Genomic DNA, 23,505 nt, shown 5'->3' on the forward strand with positions numbered 1-23,505 from the left:
AAAATCCCCGTTCTGGCATCTCAAAAACAAATGAGAACCTTCGTATTCAGTGCTCATTCAATTTTTTGACTTCTTTTCGGGAAGACTACTGTGTTGCTCTTTGTACTGGCCTCCCCAGTAAGACAGGAGACATTTGCAAATTATTCAAATGCAGCATATCAACATGAAGGGAGAACACATGGCTCAGATTCTTAGTTACCGTCACTGGCTTTCACATAATTTTAGATTGAATGGAAAACCCTTCTAATTGTCTGTAAGTAACTCGAGGGTCAGGACCCCACATATCAGAGATACTTGCTGAGTACAGATCTGCAGGGACCATGTTCAAACCAAACGTTGGGTTAAATTATACTTTGACTTAGAGAAACTTTATTGATCCCAAGGGAAATTTGGTTGGTGTTGATGCTGCAAACTGCTGCAATCAGCTCTTCTCACAACTTAGACTTGGCCATAATGTAGCCATTTTAAAACAAATTCAAAGACTGTTCTCTTCCCCCACTAGTTGGAATTAATCTGTCTTCAGAGCAGCTTTTACTTCTGATTTAAATTCGACTGCACGGTCATTTATGTTTATTTATTTCCCATTTTTATCTTTTGCTTGTACAGCCCTTTGAGTGACCTCTGTATATGATAATGTCCAAAAAATGCACTCATCTGGACTACTGTATATCTAGAAGCACTATTGGCCACTTCAACTGAATACTGGGCACGCGCCCATCCACCAGTATAAGCCACTAACCGCCTTATTCATCATTTCTCTTATCCATCAGCCTATCTGCAAAAGTGTTGGCTCTTTATCAGTTAATGCGAAAGAAGCTAGAATCAAAGGTTGGAGATTTATCAATTCCTATGTTTCAGTTTTTCAACTTAGTGCCATTAAGGGCTGAAGACAAGTTCTTTTTTTTGCAGTAAAAAAGGCAGAATTAACAAGCTGAAAACAAATAAATGAACAAAAAAAAATCCTTAGCTTTCACAAATTGTTATTTTAAACATCTGCATCTCAAGTTAAAATAGGTTTCACCCAAAAAATGTGAAGATTTACATCATGAGGGAGGGAGACGAGTCACAATAATGAGACCGTGTAAACAGATTTACATCCTCACAACATGAGCGGGCCAGGAAGGAAATGATGAGACAGAGGAGAGATGGATGGAGTAGAATAAGGCGTAAAAGCAGATGAGAGATGTGGAAAAGATGAAGTGGCCGTGCATGTGGTGCCTGAGGGTATATACTGCTCACTGGCACTGCTCCGAAGTCATATAAACTTTCCCCTTTAAAAATACTTCAATGCCCCGCCATGCAGCACACTGCAGCAGCAGTGACACAGACGTAACACTCCACGGTTGCCTGCAATAACAAAAGCCTTCAGAGGCAACACCCTCTCACAAGCATCCGCAGATGCAAATTGTAGGTAAACGCTAAGACAGCGCACACACACCTCTGCCAAGGCTGCACAGTGATCTTAAATTTGTATTTTACTGATGAAACTTTCACACAGCAACACATTTGACTCGCCTCAGACTCCTCAAGATATTTTTGGATCCTGCGCGTACGATATCGCCCCGAGACAATCAGACAAGTCGATCAAATACACCATTAGAACAGCAGATTTGATTTAGTCTGTTTGTGAAAAAGTTCATTTCAAATGTCATTTTTGAGGCTGTTGGTTAATCATAATCATGATGATCGCTTTTGTTACTGCAATACTTTGATGCGCTGTTTGTGTACCTAATAACGTGCTATACAACACTTTCTAAGCCATTTTAAGGTCTATTTTCTGTCCAGGTGTGCAGAGATCAGGTAGGAGCCATTCACTCACCATCTTTGTCAGCTCTTCTAAAGATCTGCGAAGAGAAAAGAAAGCTGTTTTAGTATCATTTTCAAAGAATATTGTTTTAACAGCACTTTGATTACTTGAGGATTCATTCAAATCCATGTGTGCGCCTGTGTATCATCTGCAAAAAAATACACCTTTTTACATACAACAGGCTTCACCCACACAAATACTTTAAGAACGTTTTCAAAAATATTAGCAGTTGATACTAACAACAACAATGTCACATACAATAGGAAGAGAAGTGCAGGAGAGTTTTTGTCTACAAAAAAAAAAATACTACAAAAGAGAAGAAAAGGTAAAAACGAGGACCAAAATCACCATTCCGTGTACTCCACTCGAGCATTGCGCTCACATTTTTTCATGTCTATGACACACACTGACAGAATGGTGAAAAGCTGTACCCCTTCAGTACAGCTGTCAATAAGAGCTAGCACGGGCTAATTTCACTCTGGGTGCAATGCCGTCCCTGGTCCTTTGTAGCATCCAGTGCAGGATATAACGTTGGGTAATTTCACTACTGGGTAATTTGATCAACAGCACTGGATCATGGGAATTTATTCTTTAAGTTTACTGAGCTTCCAGATTACAACATGTCCCATTCTGAAGCCCACTTCTTCCAAACATGCCAGGAAAAAGAAAACGTACCATGGTACAGTGGGATCCTCATGATAGTCAAACGACTAACATACATGGTTGCTCATTGTGAGTGTCACCCTTTCATGCTAGGAGAGGGAGGGCTAAGATGATGGGTGCACCACGGATTCATTTCCCCAGAACATAGGTCCATAACCTGGATAAAAAGTATTTCTCAAAAACTGTGTGTCCCTTTTATCACTTTCCATGCAACACAACATACTGGCCAAGACGTTGTGGTAAGAAATGAGAACTGCCATTTGTTTTTTTGTTTTTTTTTCCAGTATGGTAAAGTTCTAAACTGTGGAACGATTCTCACACAAAACATACGTTTCAGACTTCTGATTTCGGAGTGAGAGAAGAGATTAAAAGTACATCTGATGATTTGGCAGGACGATTCAACATACTGTATTTTAAAGCCGAAGCAGATTTTTCCTCTTGGCTGAGGTTTGTAAATGGGTTCCCTGTGCAGGACGTTGACATAGTCATCATCGGAGGTGACAGATGGTTACTCACACGTAATGTGGTGGGGTTTTTAAAGCAGAACAGAAAGGCTGGTTCTTTGAGGCAAGAACAGCCCTGAGGGTGAAATATTGGAAATAGAAATGGTCAGTCTTCCGTTCTATTTGTTAACTTATTCAGTGCAGCCTGAGCAGAGAGAAACAATGCGTGTCAACTGGATACTGTGAAGCGGTGTGTGATAAGGCTTAGTAGGAGCCGACGGACTGAGAAGTTAATACGATAGAAGATAGAGATGCACGAGAATTATGTTCACACACAAAGCAGGGTTACTGAGCTGCGGCTGATTGATGATTACCTGCTGCGTGCATGTATTTACACACACACACGCGCACAGTATTCTGAGAGCTAAATTACAGCTTCAGCGAACGCTTTTCACTCTGCTAAACTAGCAGGACGGCTTTGTTCATAGAGGTTTGATTCCTGCAAAATGAACTGGTCCTACTGCCAACTACTTTGAGAGAGCAGCACACCGACAACACAGGGAGACAAAAGGCTGGTGAAAGCTGTTTATGGATTTAAGTTCCTTTAATGTATCAGTGTGTAATGAAAGTTTTAAACTGTTAAAAAAAAAAAAGTTCAGCAACTCCTACATGTTATTATAAATACATTCATTCAGGAGGCGACCGCAGCCACCCGAAGAGGCCAGAGTTAAAATCATTAATTGCTGACACACACAGTGCTTCAAATGACAAGCTGTTTGTTTTCAGGAGGAGAGGGGAGGAGAAGAGGGGAGAGTGGAGGAGTTGAAAGAGTAGAAAGAAATGTGCAGCAAGGTTGAGATGAAGTAGAAAGAAAGGAGGGATGAGAAACAAGCAAGCAGAAGCAGAGAGGGTCTAATGAGGAGACTTCTACCGGCAGACATTCACACTCTCAGTCCTTTTAGTGGGGATTCTTTGCTGTGATAATAATACCTGGGTCAATAATATTGGAAAATGGCAAGAAGCATTAACATTTCAAAGTTCAAGCAGATGCAAAAACTGAGATGTAGAAAAAAAAATGCCAGAGTGAGTAATGCTGATGTCAGAGAAACACATCTGATAAACGTTTATTGGAAATTCTTTTTATGCTTGAGTAAATACTAAAAGCTTTCTGTCCGGAGGGCTGGAGAGTCAGTTCATAGCACCAGCTACTGCAATACCGATAGTTTTTGCCAATGATTTGATACTGTATTGCTAGAGGAAGTATCACGATAAATTTTAATATCGACTTTGTCCCAACACTAGAGGCAGGTTTTTAGCTGAGTAATCAAGATGCATCCTTGGTGTGACAGACCCGTGTTGGGGTTTCTCATTGGCTGCTGCTATTTCAAAATGTACTGCTGCAAACTGACATACAGTCCAGGCTGTAAGCAGCAGTGAGGCCGAAAATAAGCGAAGTTGTGAGGGAATGTCCACAACCGAAACGAAAGCGATGTTCAATCTACGATATATTCTAGTATGTAAAGTTTCTTAGGTTCCTCAGTGATGGTAAATGATCTGAAGTCTATAGCTTATGAACTTTTAGCACTGGACTCCATAGTAATAACTATTCCCTGATACGATTGATTGGTTCATTAAAAAAAAAAAAAAAAAAATATATATATATATATAGATATAGATATAGATATATATAGATATAGATATAGATATAGATATATGAATCAAGTGTCGAGCCAAAATTGTTGAGTGTGTGCCAATAAAAACAAAATTTGATAGATGTTCAGAAATATGTTTCCAACACGGATGGGTCATTCAGCAGAGGCGTTGCATTCCCTGCTGAGAACTGCGACCCCTTGTTTTTCCATTTCTTTTATGTCAGCCAGAAACACTATCAAGCATGAAATGTACACTGTAAGTGGAGTAGTAAAAATACAGAGCTGATAGACTAGAAGAGCTTCTGACAAATTCAGTGTAAAAAAAAACCAGACAACTTGCAGCTACGCTGAACAAATCTACACCAAAGATGTGTGCAGGCCCTGCTACACTCCTCCAACAAGTTCAGGCAAATTCAGACAATTAGGAATTGATTCTGACAGTCAGAGTAATGAACTGGGGAAAAAGGTACAAATTATTTAAGTTTGCTTTGTATTCAGTGAGTGAGCAGAAGAGAATCAGCAGTAAATCAGGCTACAACCCTCTCACTCACACACACACACACACACACACACACACACACACACACACACACACACACACACAGAATTAGTTTACTAGGGTACTAGGATGTATTGGCCCTCTGGTCCTGAGCAAAATTAGCTTTCTGTGGACCCTTTCTTATCGGTCTATCTGGCTCATCGTCTGTAGCAGCTGAACTATCTTTTTTTTCTTTTCTTTTTTGTAAACCACTGAAACAGTAAAGAGTTTGGTGGGACACTGGGGGAAAGACCCCGAACAGTTTTGCTGAGCTGGCATAAATCACAACGGTGCTGTTTAATTTCCATTTCCAATTCATGGTGCGTCTGTTACCGTTCGCCCACTGCCTCCAACACTCGTCTGGATATATAAAAGATCTAAGTGCGACTGTGGCTTTAACACCGGGATCAATACAGATATGCGAGTTAGACATTTCCATCAATGATGTAAGTAGTCTGATGTTAGAGCCTGAAGCTGCCTGGCACATTATGACTTATTGATGCTGCTTTTCACATTGTGAGCTGACAGTAAAAACTCCGTGCATGGATACAGTAACTTAGTGGGCCTGTACTTTGAGACGGCGGGCAGCGAAATGATTCTAGGATGGAGTAACTGGGAGAAGGATGCATGCAGCATGTTGATCTGAGACAAGCAGGAGATGAGAGGATCACATATTGCGTCCTACATGCCTGATTTCAAGAGCCAAAGCTCCAGTCTACTCTGCTGTGCTCAACTACAACCCCGCGCCGGTATAGTCCCTGTGCGTAAGTGCGCACCACACCGGTCCGGACGCACTGCTCGCCGGATGTGTTCATCCAGCGCACCCACCCATCTTAACTAGCAGGGGGGCACCGCCAGGAGCTCCTTCATACTCACATCCAGGATCACAGAGATGCCTCTCCGCGGCTCCGGGGCGAAGAACTGCTCCTGAGCCACGGCCACCTCCTCCTTGCTGGAGGCGTACTCCCGGCTGGAGATGTTCTTGTTGTCGCTCATTTTGGTGACGATCCAGCGGACGAGCCCGTCGATTCCACCGGGCTGGGCTCCGCTGTTTCCGGACTGCGCTGCCGTCTCGGACTCGCTGTCCTCACCGGCTACGGGTTTCGGCTGCTCGCGGCTTTCCTGGGCTCGAAGTTTGGCTTGTTCTTTGTTAAGCAGTTTGTGGACTCCGTCCCTACAGTAGCGCGCTGCCTGCTCACACATCCTTTTGCTGCGGAGCGCTCATGCTGCGCTCTATGGGGAGAGAGAGAGAGAGAGAGAGAGAGAGAGAGAGAGAGAGAGAGAGAGAGAGAGAGAGAGGCCCCCACCCATCATCACCCCTCTTACATCACAGCCCCCACCCCAAAATACACCCTCCCTTCCTGCATATGCCCTCAAAATTATCAATCACACTCATAAAAACACTCATATAATCCTCACATGTACTTATGTCTCTTAAATTGAAGTTTGTTGACTTGGTTCAACTTGATGATGGCATTTGTAAATCTAACTGACCTTTTCCTGCTTCATTTGATCTAATATTCACATTAATATTGATGATACCCTATGAAATACTGTATCAAACTGTTATGTTTTTGCTGCGTCTTCTGATGCCGCCTGATTGCATCCATCCGCGTTCTTCTGGAATAAACGCGTGTCGTCTGCTGTCTGAGGTGTGTCAAATGTGTGTTTCTTTCCGGTCTAAACAGGCAATAGTACATTTCCATCAGCTTTGTGTTGTTTGATCACTGTGAGAGAAGTGTGTGTGTGTGTGTGTGTTTCGAACTGGCAGTCCAGTTACTCTTGACATGATGGTGTGTGATGTTGAAGAGGGTCAGATCCAGTTCTGCCCTCTCATCTGAGACTCGTCTGCAATTTGCAGCACAACACGGTTCCAACTACTAAACCCAAGTGTAGAGTTGACTCACTAAATCCTCGTTTTTCAGGATAAAAGGTAACAAGTTATGTAATGTTTGCCATCCTTGTACGTTCCCAGAGTCCTGGACTGCAATCTCTTGACGTGACTGCCCCCTTGTGGCACTGAGACTGCACTGACACATCAGGATAGATCTTTTTATGTCATTTTTTTGGCACCTCAAGGCCCCTTAAGAAATGAACCCCAAAAAAAGGCTCGCTGGGACGCAATGAGAGCTTGCAGGAGACGGTCAGTTTGCCGAGGCATGGCCCTGGAGGACTTTCTGAAGGAGGTTTGAAGGTCACCATGATGTTCCCAGTCTTTTTGGAAGGCAGGGTGTTCACTCCTTTGACAATGAAGCAGCTGTTGTCCACCTAGGAGCAGGTAAACAAGACGTAGCTTCACTCATTTACATATCAAATAGAACCCAAGCATTTTGTTGCAGCTGGAGCCTAAACGTGGTTGTTTTCAGAATAAAGTGGGGGGGGGGGGGTATGAGACTATATGAGAGCAGATAAGTGGTCAAAAACTGTAAAAAAAAAAAAAAAAATGGAAAGAAAATAAGTCTTAGAAATACTTTATTTCAATTTAAAGAGAGTCCAGAGTGTCGAGGTGGTCGGGGCTGATCTCTCTCAGGCCTCCATCTGGAGCTCCAACTTGAACAGAAGCGTTCATGATGAAACAACTGGCCCTGACAGAGAGTGTGAGTGGCTCTGACTTCCTCTTGACCACCAGGACCACCTTGAAGCTCACGTCGTCCTCTTGGCAAGGAATGAAGGACACCAGCAATGGCAACCTGCAGCAGACAGCTCATATTTGACCTCAAAATCTACAAATATCGTTTTGTCATGTCAAGTCCTTGTTGCATTGACTGGATGCTTTAGTGACATTTACCTGTCTTTGGGACCCACTGTGCCCATCATGGGCTGCACACTGAGTCGAGAAAACTGGTCCTCACAAAAAAAGGGACGCCTGTGAGACCGAGAAGTGAAAAGGCTCCTCCTCCGCATTAACTAGAGCCACTGAGCACTCCACTTTACAATCTGTCCATGAAAACACATCCATACACACACAGTGTTTGAAGCACATTCAGGGGGACCTCCACAACAATACACACAAATGCTCCTGCAGAGATGGTCAACATTAGTGGGCATATTGGCACTTTGTTTATTAATGACAAAATAATTCAGCCATGACAACAATCATTTCCCTGCTGAGGTTCAGTCTCAAATTCACTATGCTTAGAGATTAATGTGTATTTTTCTTTCGAGTACCTCTAATTAAGTGTCTCGAAGATTAAAAAAAAAAAAACTTTTTTCCCTTCATGCATCACTTCTTTCTTTGACTTTGTGACTCCAGAATGCAGAAAAGGCCCAAACACACATGCTGAGCTTGAAACTAATGGAAACTGAGGGCCAAGGATCAGTTTTAAATAATTTAAATGTTCCACCAACTGCAGACCTCAGACAGTCCTCAGACACTTTTTACAGCTTTGATAGGTGAGGACAGACAACACTACAATTGCCAGCAAGGTGGCGCTCTACTACCACAGCGAAGCGTCATCTTGACAAGACTGTGATTTAGCACAAGAGCAGTAAATGTTACAATCAATGCAATCAATGCTATGCTAAACATAGGTATGGACTAGCATCCTGATGCAAAACATATTCCACAAATGAACATGAGCATTGATAAACAATAAAAACAACAAAAGAACGACAAGGTTGTTGCTCTGAACAAATATTGATGTGCAAACTTGAGCAGATCTAATACAGAACGATCATGGCTGATTAGAGCAGATGTGACATAGCATGCTCTTTAACAGTCTTACTGACCATAAACACACAAGCAGGTACATTTTGCAGATTTATTTCTTATAAATACATCTCCTTCAGCTTGTGGGCCATTGATGGTCCAATGAAATTTAAATCAGTGTTAATAAATACAGTCACTTGAGCGCCAATAATCAGACCAGCTGAGGCGTTCAGGAGTTAGCAGTCGTCAAAAGACTGACTGAAATCCAGAGGTCTCACTAATAAAGCAGACAACTCTCCTCCAGAGGATTTGAGTCCTCACTCAGTATCTGCAATACAGGAGATGTATTTCCTTAAATGACCAGTAGAAAGGAGTATTGGCACAGCCAGTATCCAGTTTTCGGGTCTCAGGTGGACAAATTAATTCATTTCAGTTTCCAACATTCCCACCTGTGTCAGAGCTGTCCTCCAGCCCTGGAAGGACTACATAGTGGGACTTCATCACCCCCCTTTAACACACACACACACACACACACACACACACACACACACACACACACACACACACGCACACACACACACACACACACACACACAGAAAAGCAGAAAGGAATGGCAAAGGAATGATTATTATAAAAATCCCTCCTCTTAACAGATGAGCACATTATGCAATGAAAACTGGTGACATGTCCAACACACGTTGTTGTAATATTTGTGTGTATATATACTGTACATGTATAAATATCACATCAAGCCATGATAATTGTTTTAGTTATTTATAGTTTCACTACATCACTACATTATTATGTTGTTGTTGTTGTTGTTGTTGTTGTTGTTGTTGTTATTGTGGTAGGATCCAAGTTGAGAACAAATCAGAGGAAATAAAGAAGGTGAAAAAATCCTGCGACCGTGGGGAGCCTATCCCAGCTGACATTCGTTCACCCTTGACTGGTCGCCAGTCCGTCACAGGGCCATCAGGAGCAATGTATGGCTTTAGTGTCTTGCCCAAGAACACTTCAACATGGTCGATGGGGGGAGTGAAGATCAAACCAGCAACCCTTTGGGTTGCTACTCTACCTCTGAGCCATGCCACCCCCTACACCCTTGAACTTGACTCAGAGACCAATGGCAGATGTTGGTCAGTTGTAATTAAACATAACTACATGTTTTTGATGGTTTGATGGTGGGGAAACAAGCACACCCAGACATGGGGAGAATGTGAAAACTCCATATACAAATAACCTGGGTCAGCTGGAAATTGAACCTTTGACCTTCCGATGGGGGGCAAGAATGCTATTCACTATGCTACTGTGCAGTCAACTGAATCAAATGACTCTATCAGTCATGACTGCAGACATGACTGACATCGATGTCAGTCATGTCTGTCATGACTGACAGTCCTCTGATTCTGAGATTTTATATGTCAACAGGGAAGCAGAGATTATGTATCGAATCGACCTCCCATCATACAACCACAATTTCTCAACAGCTTCTTTACTTTTCATTTTCATTCAAAACATCTTCAGCATCTGAAGCGGTGAGCTAAAAAAAACAACAACATGAAATCTTAAAACAATTTTTCTTGTATTTACCTTTCAAATCTTACGGTCCTTCAGGTCCCTTTGTAAGTTCCTTTGTGAAGCTACACAAGACTCAGTGCCTGAGATGAGACAATTTAAACATCTTCTCAGAAAACGAGGCTCATTGTAGCGAGCCAGAAGGGCTTTCTCTCATTTATAAATGTACATAGTAAACTGTATTTGGCTTTGTTTTGTGGTGTTGAATGCAGTTCTGCTTTGAGTCAGCAGGAACCATGGCTAAGCGCTTCCAGCAGGCTGTTGTGAAGACGACGGAGGAACAAACAGAGGAGGAGAAGGTGGTTATTTGTTTCCTCGGTTTAATAACATTTGTCTTTTATGTACCAAACCAAAACCATCAAATTACAATGTGACCTGACAGAGTTCCTAGTAAAAGGTTGTTGGTGGATGGAGATTCTACTGATGATCAATCCAATGACTTGAGCGTTGCTTCTGGATTTGTAATATTCCTTCCTCATCCCATCTCTTTCCCCTTTGGAAGACCGACTCAACCTCGGGACACAGTTCCCCTCCTCTGAACGCTGGCAGGCTTCGACCCCGAACGAAGCTGAAACCCATCATGGCATTCGAGGTAAAGATCTTGAACTATGCAGAAACATACAAGTGGGATTTTGAATTTTTGGTTTGACCCAAACCATCAGCGTTGTGGGCGTTTAATGATTTCCTTCTCATCGTGTCTCTTTCCCTTTTGAAGACAAGCTCATTTTTAGAATCTGTGAAAACCCAACAGAGGAAAAATATTCTTAGAGCTGCTTTGCCGGGGAAGAAGAGCTTCGGGACACCCAAGGTAAAGGTTCTGACCAACAAAGACACATGCAAAAGGCCTTGCCCAAACCCTCAGAGATGTTGGAGGGGCAGGGCCAAGGGTTGAAAGATGGCCTCATGTTGCACGGTGCTCTCAGGAAGCCTCTCATGTGTTTGTCCTGACTGGCAGACATCTGATTGTGAACTGACTGTCTCACAAAATGATGACTTGAATGTTAACGGTAGATTTGGGTGCTTCATACTTCTCTCTCATTGTCTCTCTCCTTTCAGGACTCCAGCTCATCCTCCGTGTCCTTATCCCCAGAGGATATCCCTCCTCTGAAGGCTGGGCTGCTTCCTCCCATAAGGAAGCACAAATACCTCAAGACGCCCAAGGTAAAGATCCTGATCCACAGTGAGGCACATGAGTGGGCTTCTGAATTCTTTTTCAAAATGCTTTGATTCCATTTGTACTTTTTTTAGGCCCCCAGCAGCAAAACATCTGCAGACGTTTTGGAGGAGGCCAGGAACAGTCACTCCAAGCTCAGTCAACTCAGTGATGACAAAACGTCACTGATGGAGGTAGGAACAAGCAAATGCCAAATGACAATCGTTTGCCACAGAGGAGGTTCCATCCATGATCAAAGGGATGTTGCTTCTAGATTTTGGAGCTTCATGATAATACTTACTTCTCAATGTGTCTCATAAGGAGTCCAGCTCATCAGCAGCATCTTTATCCCCAGAGGATGACCTTCCTCTGAAGGCTGGGCTGCTTCCTCCCATAGGGAAGCACAAACACCTCAAGCCGCCCAAGGTAATGATCCTGATGCATGGAGAAGCACAAGTGGGCTTCTGAATTCTTTTCCTATCCCAAACCATGAAAGTCAATACTTTGTTTACTCTCTTACTTTGTCAGACGTCCAATGAAAGTGCAGCAGCTGAGGATTCCAACACCCCTTCTCATACTCTGAAGGGCGTGTGTCTCAACCTTTGCTGTGTTAAAGATGACAGTGATGATGAGAGTGATAACGAAACATCAGAAGAAAATGTGAGTCCAAACAAATACAAGATGTCAAGGGTTTGTTTCAGGCTCTCTCACATTATGGTTTCTATTAAACGTGATCATCGGTTCTTCTAGGTGAGCCTCTGCTTGTCAGACACGGACATCATGAACTTGGACATCTTCAAGATCAGCCCGCCTGAAAATGTGAGAGGGAGGAGCAAGGATGAAAAGGAGAGGAGCTTGTGTCTCCAGAAGGAGGAGCTGAAGAGAGAAGAGGAGAATGAAGAGGGGGAAATGGCAAAGGAGTGGGATAAGGATCTCCTCCAGACCACCCCGCCCAAAAAAGTGAGAGGGAGGAGCAAGGATGAAAAGGAGAGGAGCTTGTGTCTCCAGAAGGAGGAGCTGAAGAGAGAAGAGGAGAATGAAGAGGGGGAAATGATAAAGGAGAAGGATGTGGACCTCCTCCAGACCAGCCCTCCTGAAAAAATGAGAGGGTGGAACAAGGACGAGAACAAGGAGAAGAAATTGCATCTCCTGAAGGAGGAGCTGAAGAGAGAAGAGGAGGATGAAAAGTGCCAGATGATAAAGGAGAAGGAAAATAGGATGCGTCTGCTGAATGAGGAGCTTAAGAGAGATGAGGAGAACAAAAAGGGGCAGATGACAAAGGAGAAGGAGAAGAGATTGTGTCTCCTGCAGGAGGAGATAAAGAGAGATGAGGAGAACATAAAGGGGCAGATGTTCATGGAGAAGGAAAATAGAATGCGTCTCCTGAAGGAGGAGCTGAAAAGAAAAGAGGAGAAAGAGAAGGGGCAAATGGTAAAGGAGAAGGAGAATAGATTGTGTCTCCTGCAGGAGGAGATAAAGAGAGAAGAGGAGAAAGAGAAGGGGCAAATGGTTAAGAAGAAGGAGAATAGATTGTGTCTCCTGCAGGAGGAGATAAAGAGAGAAGAGGAGAAAGAGAAGGGGCAGATGATGGAGAAGGAAAATAGGATGTGTCTCCTGAAGGAGAAGCTGACGAGAAGAGAGGAGGAAGACAAGGGGCAATTGTTAAAGGAGAAGGAGAACAGGATTTTTCTCCTAAAGGAGGAGCTGAGGAGAAGAGAGGAGGAAGAAAGGGGGCAAATGTTAAAGGAGAAGGAGAAGAGGATTCATCTCATGAAGGAGGAGCTGACGAGAAGAGAGGAGGAAGAAAAGGGGCAATTGTTAAAGGAGAAGGAGAAGAGGATTCTTCTCCTAAAGGAGGAGCTGAGGAGAAGAGAGGAGGAAGAAAAGGGGCAGATTATGAAGGAGAAGGAGAAGAGGATTCTTCTCCTGAAAGAGGAGCTGAGGAGAAGAGAGGAGGAAGAAAAGGGGCACATTATAAAGGAGAAGGAGAAGAGGGGATTTCTCCTGCAGGAGGAGATAAGACGAGAAGAGAAGGACCTAAGGGGACAGATGTTGAAGGAGAAGGAAAAGAGGATGTGTCTCCTGCAGGAGGGGCTGAAGAAAGAAGAGGAGAATGAAAAGGGGCAGATGATCATGGAGATGGGGAGGAAACGTTTCCTCCTGCAAGAGGAGTTTAGAAGGAATGAGGAGGAGGAAAAAAAGCAACTTTTGGAGGAGAAAAATCACAGACTGCGTCTCCTGCAGGAGCACCTTCGCCAGAAAGAGGAGGAAGAAAGGGGGGAAATAGAACAGGAGAAAGAAAAGACATTGAGTCTCCTGCAGGAGCAGATTAGGAGGCAGGAAGAGGAGGAAAGGCAGAATATAACGAAGGAGAAGGAGAAGAGATTGCGTCGCCTGCAAGAGCGTATGAAGAGGCAGGAAGAGGAGGAGAAGCAACGTTTGAACGAGGAAAAGGAGGAAGGACTGAGGTAGGAAAAATGTTTTCAAGTCCCTGGCCCTCATTTCCAGGGCGCAAGAGACAAACATTGGACGACTGCATATTTTACAAATATGACACTGACGATGTAGAACTCACTGTTGACGTACCAAAACATGTCCTAGTACTCAAAGTGTTGGATACTCATTCCCCTTAAATACTTTTTTTTCCAAGTATTTATAGTTTTACTCAAAAAGTCCAAAAGCCAATTGAATTCTGCAACACTGTATGTGTGTGCTTCTCCTCAGGGCTCTGCGCCAGCGCCTCCTGTCCGAGAGGAGAGAGGAGCAGGCCCGGCTGAACGAGGAGTCCAAGAGGATCCTGAAGGACGTTCAACCCCTGCAGAGATGGGAAGCCCAGGTTCGTCAGAACATCATCCCACAGACTGAAGAGGAGTTTGTCCCTTGACGTGAATCCATCACTGGTACCATCATCAAAACCTCTAATTTATGTTCCTTATTAGGCTGCAGACGAAGAGGACGAGCCGCTGACGCCGTCCGCACACAAGACCTGGATGGAGCTCTGGAAGGTCCAGACGTCATGCTTTGAGACCAGGCTGGCACGGATGGAGGACAAGTATGACAGCCTGGCCTACAAAATGAGGTAGAACCACAGTGCCTGCACCATCAAAAAGGGGCCACGTCATTATTCTGACTTTAAACAACAGAATCTCACTGCAGGCTCACAGCTGTGAACAGTTTTTAATGGATCCTGGTCTTGTTTTCTCCCATCAGTGAGTTTGAAGCAAGTCAAAGATGGACCAGCTCATCGGATCAGAGACATGAGAAGAGGAAGCAGGCGGCGCCCTCCAACGCTGACAGGTACACATCACACAAACACACACCTGGAGGACTCCCCCGCGTCAGGGCCTGGAGAGGAACACCAGCACGGACTCTCCAGCCCAGAGGAGCTGAACACACTTCACACTGGGAGTCGTACCAGAGCCCACTGCACTCTGCAGCAGAAACAGCGCACAAAATAAAAATGGATCCCAGAGATTCATCTGAGGAAGGACACCGTACCATATCTAACCTGTTACACCTGTGTGTCCAGATTCCAGCTTTCCAATTCAACACGCATGGGATCCACCCATAGGGACCCAAAACTGGGAGGTCTGGTGACCCCAGAGAGGAGGCAGCAGCAGCAGGTAGGATGGAGGGAGACCACCAGCTGGCCAGGCTTGCTGGAGCAAAGTGTTTGATGAGTGATTATTAAGATATTTGTACTTCTTTAAAGTGGCACTTCACCCAAATAGGTGTTTGGATCTCACAGAGGCAGTTTGTCTCGTCTTGCTGTGTTTTCACGCCTGATTCACCTGCGTTCTTCTGGTTTCTCCTCTCCAGCCTTTTCAAGAAGAAAGAGAAGAGAAGAAGAGGACCTGCCATCTGGAGGCTAAACTAAATCTGTTTACAGAGTCCCTGCAGCAGCTCTCCTTCCGTGTCGAAGCTTTCCAGGCTGCTGTGGTCAGCCGCACATGCTGCCCCCCGCCTCACCCCACATATGCCCCCCACTCACACTGCTACTGTTTTCCCCCGTACAGCCCTGCAGCCAGCAGTCTGCAGAGCGCCCCCACTACAAGCAGGTTTAGGGCTTATGACGACATCAGTCACCTCCCTGCTACGACAGCGACGGAACCAATGGTTTCCAACACCTGGGGATGTCCCCCTTACACTCCTGCTAGGTACCTCCAGTGAACCATGAATCCTGTCACCATTGCAGCCGAGTTAAATTTGCTCGCCATCTCAGATACAGTGTTTCTAGCTCTGGGTTGCAGGACACGTTTGGCATCAACAAAAGGTGGCTGGACTATGACAAGTGCTATGACAGCAAGCACTGGTGAACACAGGAGGCCCAGTGTTCCCATCAACAGTAACCAGTGTCATGACCCTGGGTGAGACCCCCCCGGGTGAGCCCCCCCCCCACACACACACATGAATGGGGTCAGACTGACAGGTAAATGACCAGTTCAAGTCTGAATGGGCTCCTCAGCAGCTGACTTGACACTTGATGGTTCTGGAACACACGGGAAGGGTTGAGTTGAGGGCAGGGAGGAACTTGGGGGCAAAGACCCTGGAGTTTTTACAACGTTTGCTTCTTTTTTCCGCTGCCACTTTAAGCCATAATTTGACCCCTAAGGGTCCCCGGATGTGCGTGCCAAATTTGGTACGTTTTTGAGCGTGTTTAGGGGGTCAAATTAAGGTTCAAAGCAGCAGCGGAAAAAAGAAACCAACATTGCAAAAAAAACAAAAGTTCCTTGGCTGAGGCATTCAGGAGTTAGCATTCGTCAAAAGATGTGAGGTGAACATGTTGAGCATGTTATGCAGTGAAAATTGGTGACATGTCCAACCCACATTGTTGTAATATTTGTGTGTATATACCGTATACTGTACATATATAAATATCACATTAGCCATCTTGGCCATGATCATTTTCTGAGTTATTTATAGTTTCACGACATGATTAGTATTTTTAGGGCCTGAACCAGAAGGTACTTCAGGCTAAGACCCTATTATGTTTGCACGGCAGAGAAACACAGAGGGAGCACTAAAACACTAAAAACACACACTTAGGAGTATCGGACCCCCCCAAAAAACACATAGGGCCGCTCGGGGGGTCAGGGGGATGAGGTCTCCCATAGGAAACAATGGTGGCGAAAAGTATATCTGAAATTGTAATGTTTTTTTGGCTATTCTTATTCTTTCTTTCTTCCACCACCTCTTTAACGCTTAATTTGACCCCCTAAACATGCTCGAATGTTGCTGAAATTTGGCATGCAAGTCCAGTCTGGCGAAAAATTTCATATTTAAAAAAATGTTTCACAAAAAACTCAATAGCGCCACCTAGGGAGCCAAAAAACAAAACAAAAAATTGGGAGCACCATAACTGCTACCACGAATGTCCCACAGACACGAGACCAACACCGTTGGACTTGTCTCTTCAAGACGAAAAATTCACATGCTCACACCCCTCACCTTTCTAGAACGGAATGTCCACAATTTGGACAAAACTGTCCGAAACAGGAGAACTTTCACTGCCCAAACAAAATCTATCTCCTCCAAAAGCATTAATGGAATCGCTTACAAACTTGGCCACATTAATCACACAACTCTGCTCCCAGAAATCTTTAAAAGTTTCTATATGACTCACTCGGTTCCCATTTTATAAGCCCTCAAAGTTGCGGAGACACATTTCACGTTACAATGGAAACCAATGGGGAGGCCGTGTCCTCTCATGGTACATACTCTCAAACAAACGCTTCTCACATCTATAGTACAACTCACACAGCTTCACAAACACACCACTGGATTCCTGACAAAAATTCCTACAAAAATATGGTATTGCATTGCACTTTGAAGCAACATATGTAGAGTTATTTGATTTTCACACACTAAAAATGTCAAATTTTCCTCTGCTCTCCACTCTGTGTGTTCACACCACACGCGAACATGAATTTCGCTTCGTGTCATTCACGCAAATATGCGAATTCGCTCACTTGCCCAAGTAGCGTGTATTTCCGGCAACGTTCTTTCCGTCATTTCACCATGAATATTCACAAAACTGTTGCCTTGTACCTGCCGTGGAATGCAGAAATACGTCGGAAAACTAAACGCCGTCGTATCTGGGTTATCAAGACTATCTAGAGGTGAGCTCAGCTCGGTGAATTAAACCACTCAGTGAACCAAGCTTCTCCAGGGGCTCCGTCTAGATAACCGCCGCTTCAAGCGGTATTTTTGGATGACGACTGGCCAGTTTGACGACCTGCTAGCTAGGATCAGTGACAGAATTTCACGAATGGACACCAATTTATTCAACTGGTTCTTGTAATTTTTACACGTAGTGTCATATAGCACCGGGTTTCCGCACATAGCCACAATCAACTTGTCCACCATCTTGTCCGCCAACTTGTCAGTCACAGTCAGCCGTGACATCGGGACATCCTCAACGCTGATTGGCTGTCTTGATGCGAATTATTCACCAAAGTTCAATATTTTCAACGAGTATTTCGCCTCGCGAATTTAGCATTTGCCTTATTTGCGCCGCCAGACTGAAAATTTGCGTCATTTGTGCGTTTGCATAGACTTTGAATGGAAACTGTTTGTGCGAATGCGCGTTCGAACGCACAGTAACACCGATGACAGAGAATTGTTTACTGTTGTCATGGAAACCAACAGGGGAGCATGGTGAAAGCTGTTGCTGCACCTGTCCACTCTGACACAGATGGCAGAGAGAGAGCAGAGAAGGTCAGGGTTCTTAAAGGGCCAGCTCTCAGCTCTGCACTCGCTCTCTGCATCACACTCAGGCTTCTAACTCCTAAACCACAAGGCCTAGGGATTTGCCAATTACACCGTTGGATTCGGGCCGGTGTTTGCCACCCGCTCACAGGCGCCTGTTTGGCACCTGGTTGCGGGAGTGAGGAGGCTCAGGCCCTAACAACACTGCTTGCAGCTTTAATCATTATTATTATTATTATTATTATTATTATTATTATTATTATTATGTTGTTGTTGTTGTTGTAATTTATCAAAGAGTGGGATCCAAGCTGAGAACAAATCAGAGGACATAAAGAAGGCATAAAACAAATCCTGCTACCATGTTTCAGGTGGGGTGTTTCAGGAGGGGCCCTCATCAGGGCAAGCACAATCTGGTCCATCTTCAACTGTCCATCCATTTTCTATACCCCTTATCCGTTAAGGGTGGGGGGTGGGGGGGGAGTAGTCATAAGACGGCACTTTTGCGCATGCATGTGAAGACGCGTCCTCGTGCGCGTGCACCCACCGCGCTCTGGTTAACGGTAAGTTTTTCCCCAATGCCTATTTGTTTTAATGCTTTTGTGTTTAACGTTGTGTTTTAATACTGCTGTTATTTCTTTGCGCAGATGAGGGTGTGCGTTTGTATTCGTCGTTGGCAACGTGTCAACTAGAGGTGAGATTCTAGTGGGATCTGCCGATGTATATGTGGATAGTGATGCTTGCTACATGGACCGTGAGACTTCAGACCGCTTTATGGAGCACCTGAAAAGAGCTGTACTTCCGCTGCTAAACGAATCAATCATGTCGCAGTGGTACGATGACTGTGCGGAGTGCCGCGCACAGCAGCGGGATGATGGCTGCGTGGACATGTGGCAGGGACCCCATACGTGTGATGATGACATACCCTATCGGTACTTTGATAGGAATTATGACGCCATCATGACGAGGTTGTGGAACAACAATTTCCTGCGCACAATCAGAAACTTTCTATTTCTAAAGAAAATGCTCATCAGCCCCTCTAAAATAGCAGGAGCCGTTGAGACAACGTAACCATCTAGCCCAACCAGACGCTGCCATAAAAGCCATTGACAGCTTTTATCGCAGCATACCGTTGGGACCCGGATCCTGGACCAGCTGTGTTGAACACCGCTTGATTTCAAACACATGGCAGCCGAAGTGAGGTCGATGTGGGTGTTTTTTTTTGTTTTTTTCCCCCTGTATACTCTGAAGAATTAAATAAATATCAACCTGTTTTTTACAAACTATGCTCATTCTTGTTTTCTGTGATGACATGATTGTTAAAGGGACCAGTGTGATAAAATCTGAAAATGTAATTTAACATGAGTATCTGTTTTTAAGGGGTTCTGTAGTAACCCATTCTGGCTAAAATATTAGATTTTGTAAAATACTGCGTTTAAAAGTAAACTCAAGCCCCGACATGCCCCGCACAGGTGGCATGGTGGTATCTCACCAGGTTTAAAAACACCGCCCACAACACCGCTGGCATCCTATGAGAACACAGCCCCGCCCATCCTCACACACAGTCCCAAGAAGAAACAGACGGCACCGCACCACCCCACCAACTCCAGACCCCGGCATCACGATCCGATCATCCCATGGGATTTTTTCAGCGCCTTAAAGCAGACTCACCAGAAATGGCTACACATCCTGATGGTATGTCAGAGCATCGTGTAGAACAGGATGGGCCAAAATGCAAAAAAAAGAAGTGGGTAGATGAGAGCGCTGCGCTAAAGTATGAGGAGGTTCAGAAGGAGTTTTTCGGTATGTGTATAAAGTTAAATATGAAGGCTGTAAAGTTTATCTGAGCGTGGGCGATGCATGCGTGGACTTATACAGAGTCCCACAGGGCATGTCTATTCGTGATTGGTCTCATTTTTATGATATATTGCGCGCAAAGTTTCACAGTAGCCCTATAACGGGCTACACCGAGCTGTACATGTCCCGATAGCACAGCTCATCAGGACCCAAATCATATAGAGCTGGTCACGATGGTGCTGTGTTGTACCTGACAACATGTCTCAATAGAACAAAAAACGGCCCAAAAGAATTTGAAGACTTTTTTTTTGTACAGTGGTGCGACAGACCAGCTTTGTGTGAGGTGTCTGCCTTACAAGAAGTCATCGAGAAGGACCCAGTGGCCACAGCTTTTGCAGGGGTTAGGAAGCACCTTATTTTTGATGATGTATCAAATCAGACTGACGATAACGCATGTGATGGCTTTCTGCACCCCGCCAAGGAAGCATTGATGAGATCCTACACTGTGCAGGTATGTGACAGTTGTTCAAGGCAGGGGTTTTTGTAGACATTGTGTATGTGTTTGATTCATGTGTTAATTTCCTTCTCTCATTTCTTTTATTTACAGACACCACTCAAAACCCACCTCGTCCCCAGACTGTATTCACCAGAACTCACACCTATGCTGCACACACCATCCAACAACAACAACCCCCACCAGGACTCTTCATCCATGCGGTTGAACCCACCCCCAGCACACGCTTCCACTCACAGTGGTGTGTATGTGGACAGTGTAGAGACATTTATGCCTCAAGACCAGGGACCCTGTCTCGTGCAAATTTGCCATCTACCACCTGCTCACCAGAACTGTGAATCAGGTGTGGAAAGATGAGTGTTATGGGTGTCTTGTCAACCACCCGAGCCAGCGTCAACACAGCTGTCTGGAAGAAGTCCCGGAGTATTTTCTTCAAGCAAAATACGACGCCATCATGAACATGTTGTGGAACGACAACTTCTTGGTGACAATCAGGAGTTACCTGTTTCTGAAATGCATGCTCTGCAACCCTGTGAAAATCGCCAGAGTCGTGGAATCTACCCTGCAAACAGGCCCCAGTGGGGCCCATGCAGGCTTTTTGCGGGCACTGTTGGCTAGGGCCAGCCCAGACCAAACCCTAACAGGTCCAGTGCAGTGCTACCTGAAACCAGCCCACCATACTGCTTTGCCCACAGAAAGCCCGTGCTTGCCCAGTGCGGGCTTGCCCACATGGTGCCCAAAGGACTTTTGCACCTGTGGGCCCACGCTTATTTTTTGTTGGCAGCATGCAGGCTTTTTGCGGGCACTGTGGGCTAGGGCCAGCCCAGACCAAACCCTAACAGGTCCAGTGCAGGTTTGCCCACATGGAACCCAAAGGTCTCGGCTCTCTGTGGGCTACCTGAAACCAGCCCACCATACTGCTTTGCCCACAGAAAGCCCATGCTGGCCCAGTGCGGGCTTTCCCCACATGGGGCCCAAAGGACTTTTGCACCTGTGGGCCCACGCTTATTTTTTGTTGGTAGCCCATGTCTTTTCCCTCACTTTTTTTGGAGGGAATTTCAGAAAAGGCACAGAGAAAAGACATCGGCTGGGCTCCTGATTTTCTGGTAATATTCATAGATTTATTGTCATTAATTTTATTAGTTCGATAGGGTGAGTGGGTCACTGGAAATTTCCAAGACATTCCTCAGTCATATTAAAACCATGAATTTTAACTTTTTAATTTGAACTGTTTTTCGCAGGATGTTAGCTAAGTTGGTACTGCAAGCTAGCTTTCCTTTCTCAAAACTGCTCCGTAATATGGCTCTCTATCAGTCTGCTGTCTGTGGGATATTACTCATTCAGTGGCAATCACAGTTTTTATCTGTTCTGTTGTCCCAACATTAGTTGTTCATGGCCGCGCCCTCGGGGAGGGTCCCGTACTCGGTCAGTGAACGGTTTGTTCCATCATTGCTTGTTCACCGCCGCGCCCTCGGGGTGGGTCCCGTGTGGTTCGGTCAATGAACCGTTCCGTGAGGGATTTTTTTGTGCCTGCACTAAAGCGGCAGCCTGCAGGGATAAAGACGCTTGTGTGTGTGTGTGTGTGTGTGTGTGCGTGTGTGTGTGTGTGTGTGTGTGTGTGTGATGGAGCGAGAGCAAGAGAGAGAGACCGGCGCTGGGTGCGAACGAGCGAGTGGCCGGTAAAGGCACCGTCTCGTCATTCTTAGCAAAGTGTCTTGAATAAGAATCAAATAAATACAAAGAAAAAGTACTTTATCACCTTTTGCATGTGCAATTTAATTAACAATATAGCATATTAACCCTATTTCATTTTTTTGATTTTTGATTTCCAATCGAAAATAGAAAGAATGAATGATACACGTGATTTTGTGTTATTCTGTATTTCCGTTTTCCCGTTCTGGTTTTAAACAGAAAAACCAAAAAACAAAGTTGTTTTTTTGTTTTTTTTAAATTTGGTTTTGAAACGGGAAAAACGAAAGAATGAAGGGTACACGGATTAGGCCCCATTACATTACATGCGATATTGCTGCCCGTCATACACACGTTGTGGTGCTTGACACGCTGTGGTCTCGCAGGAGTCCTCCCCATGGCTGCTTCATGCCTCGCGCGTGACGCCTCCCGCAAGATCTCTGTACTCCTGCGCAGACTACCTTCTCCTTATGCTCTCTCCCATAGCTCTCTCGCGCGATGAAGTGATGACAACACCCTGTTTCGGTTTCAACCATAGGGTTTCAACCATAGACTGTTGTGTTTTGTGCTGTGATTAAATAAAAACTTTTTTTTTTAATAAAAAATTATAATAATTTTTTAAAAATCGGCAGGAGGCTTAAAAAAAAAAAATCAGCAGGAGGCTTCCTTCTCTCTGTGTTCTAATTTTGTAATGTACCAGTTAAGTACAAATAAAGTTTGGTATAAAAAAGAACTCAAGTGTGTTATGTGTGTGTGTGTGTGTGTGTGTGTGTGTTTATTGAATCGTGCGTTTTTGACACAAGCAAGAATCAGTGAGTGCATCCATTTTAGATGTGTGAAACTAGTGTATTCATATATGTATGATTAGCAGGGTAATTACCTGCAATATCAGTGTGGGCTAAATGAGGGCCTAGTGAAGGCTAAATAAGGGCTGTCCACTGGGGGCCATTGCAGGGCCAGTGCAGGTCTCCTGTGGGTTTAGTTAGGGCTGCCTGCTGCGGGCCATCGCAGGGCCAGTGCAGGCGCCCCATGGGTTTAGTTAGGACTGTCCACTGCGGGCCATCGCAGGGCCAGTGCAGGTGCCCCGTGGGTTTAGTTAGGGCTGCCATTGCGGGGCCAGCATATTGCCAGTGAGCAAAGTCTTACAGGCCCGGTGCGGGCTGCCCACTCGGGCCCCCTAGACCGGCCCACACTTGGCCTTTGTGGGCTTGCTGGGTATAATGGCTGAACTGTTTGAGGTTGACAACTTTGCGGCCATACTCGACAAGCAGAGCGAAGGTGTGAGCAAGCATGAAAACTTCTGGTTGATACTGTATACG

At 44.9% G+C, this 23,505-nt stretch overlaps 2 protein-coding genes and 1 long non-coding RNA gene across 8 annotated transcripts in view; 1 reads left to right on the forward strand and 2 right to left on the reverse strand.

The window, feature by feature from the left end:
• The window catches only part of necab2 (N-terminal EF-hand calcium binding protein 2), a 103,872-nt gene extending 97,542 nt beyond the window's left edge, over positions 1 to 6,330 (reverse strand). For all 4 annotated transcript variants that reach the window (XM_086208453.1, XM_086208451.1, XM_086208452.1 and 1 more), the window contains exons 1-2: positions 5,980 to 6,330; positions 1,820 to 1,844 (exon numbers count right to left, since the gene is read on the reverse strand). In XM_086208453.1, coding sequence (XP_086064579.1) covers positions 1,820 to 1,844; positions 5,980 to 6,306 — 352 coding nt within the window. In that variant the 5' untranslated portion in view covers positions 6,307 to 6,330. The remainder of the gene's footprint in view (positions 1 to 1,819; positions 1,845 to 5,979) is intronic.
• A 1,211-nt stretch (positions 6,331 to 7,541) lies between these two features.
• LOC147258543 (uncharacterized) lies at positions 7,542 to 10,512 on the reverse strand. The gene is made up of 4 exons (XR_015116984.1): positions 10,344 to 10,512; positions 9,202 to 9,260; positions 7,892 to 8,040; positions 7,542 to 7,793 (listed from the first exon to the last, which is right to left on the reverse strand). It is a non-coding gene; the product is annotated as an uncharacterized LOC147258543 (long non-coding RNA).
• Positions 10,185 to 16,311, forward strand: LOC147258544 (uncharacterized). 3 transcript variants are annotated; one of them, XM_086208454.1, is made up of 14 exons: positions 10,185 to 10,288; positions 10,557 to 10,627; positions 10,831 to 10,920; positions 11,044 to 11,136; positions 11,385 to 11,489; positions 11,577 to 11,675; positions 11,803 to 11,907; positions 12,010 to 12,141; positions 12,232 to 13,949; positions 14,206 to 14,317; positions 14,421 to 14,560; positions 14,692 to 14,778; positions 15,011 to 15,104; positions 15,301 to 16,310. In XM_086208454.1, exons 2-14 carry the CDS (start codon positions 10,565 to 10,567, stop codon positions 15,649 to 15,651), a joined length of 3,189 nt encoding a protein of 1,062 aa, XP_086064580.1. In that variant the 5' UTR covers positions 10,185 to 10,288; positions 10,557 to 10,564; the 3' UTR covers positions 15,652 to 16,310. The 3 variants fall into 3 exon arrangements, with proteins under 3 accessions (XP_086064580.1, XP_086064581.1, XP_086064582.1); XM_086208455.1 differs by having other exon boundaries at positions 10,202 to 10,288; positions 10,560 to 10,627; positions 15,301 to 16,311; XM_086208456.1 differs by having other exon boundaries at positions 10,207 to 10,288; positions 10,541 to 10,627; positions 15,301 to 16,311.
• Positions 16,312 to 23,505: the final 7,194 nt, after the last annotated feature.

Source organism: Aulostomus chinensis, chromosome 7 (genome assembly GCF_037954235.1).
Source record: "Aulostomus chinensis isolate RoL2024-O1b breed Wild chromosome 7, RoL_Achi_v1.0, whole genome shotgun sequence".
NCBI lineage: Eukaryota > Metazoa > Chordata > Actinopteri > Syngnathiformes > Aulostomidae > Aulostomus > Aulostomus chinensis.

Bases quoted from the DNA above. Each gene is read 5' to 3' on its own strand.
- LOC147258544 (XM_086208454.1), top strand. From the start codon at position 10,565: ATGGCTAAGCGCTTCCAGCAGGCTGTTGTGAAGACGACGGAGGAACAA. The intron at 10,628-10,830 runs GTGGTTATTTGT...CCCCTTTGGAAG, and splicing joins AACAAACAGAGGAGGAGAAG to ACCGACTCAACCTCGGGACA. The intron at 13,950-14,205 runs GTAGGAAAAATG...GCTTCTCCTCAG, and splicing joins GAAAAGGAGGAAGGACTGAG to GGCTCTGCGCCAGCGCCTCC.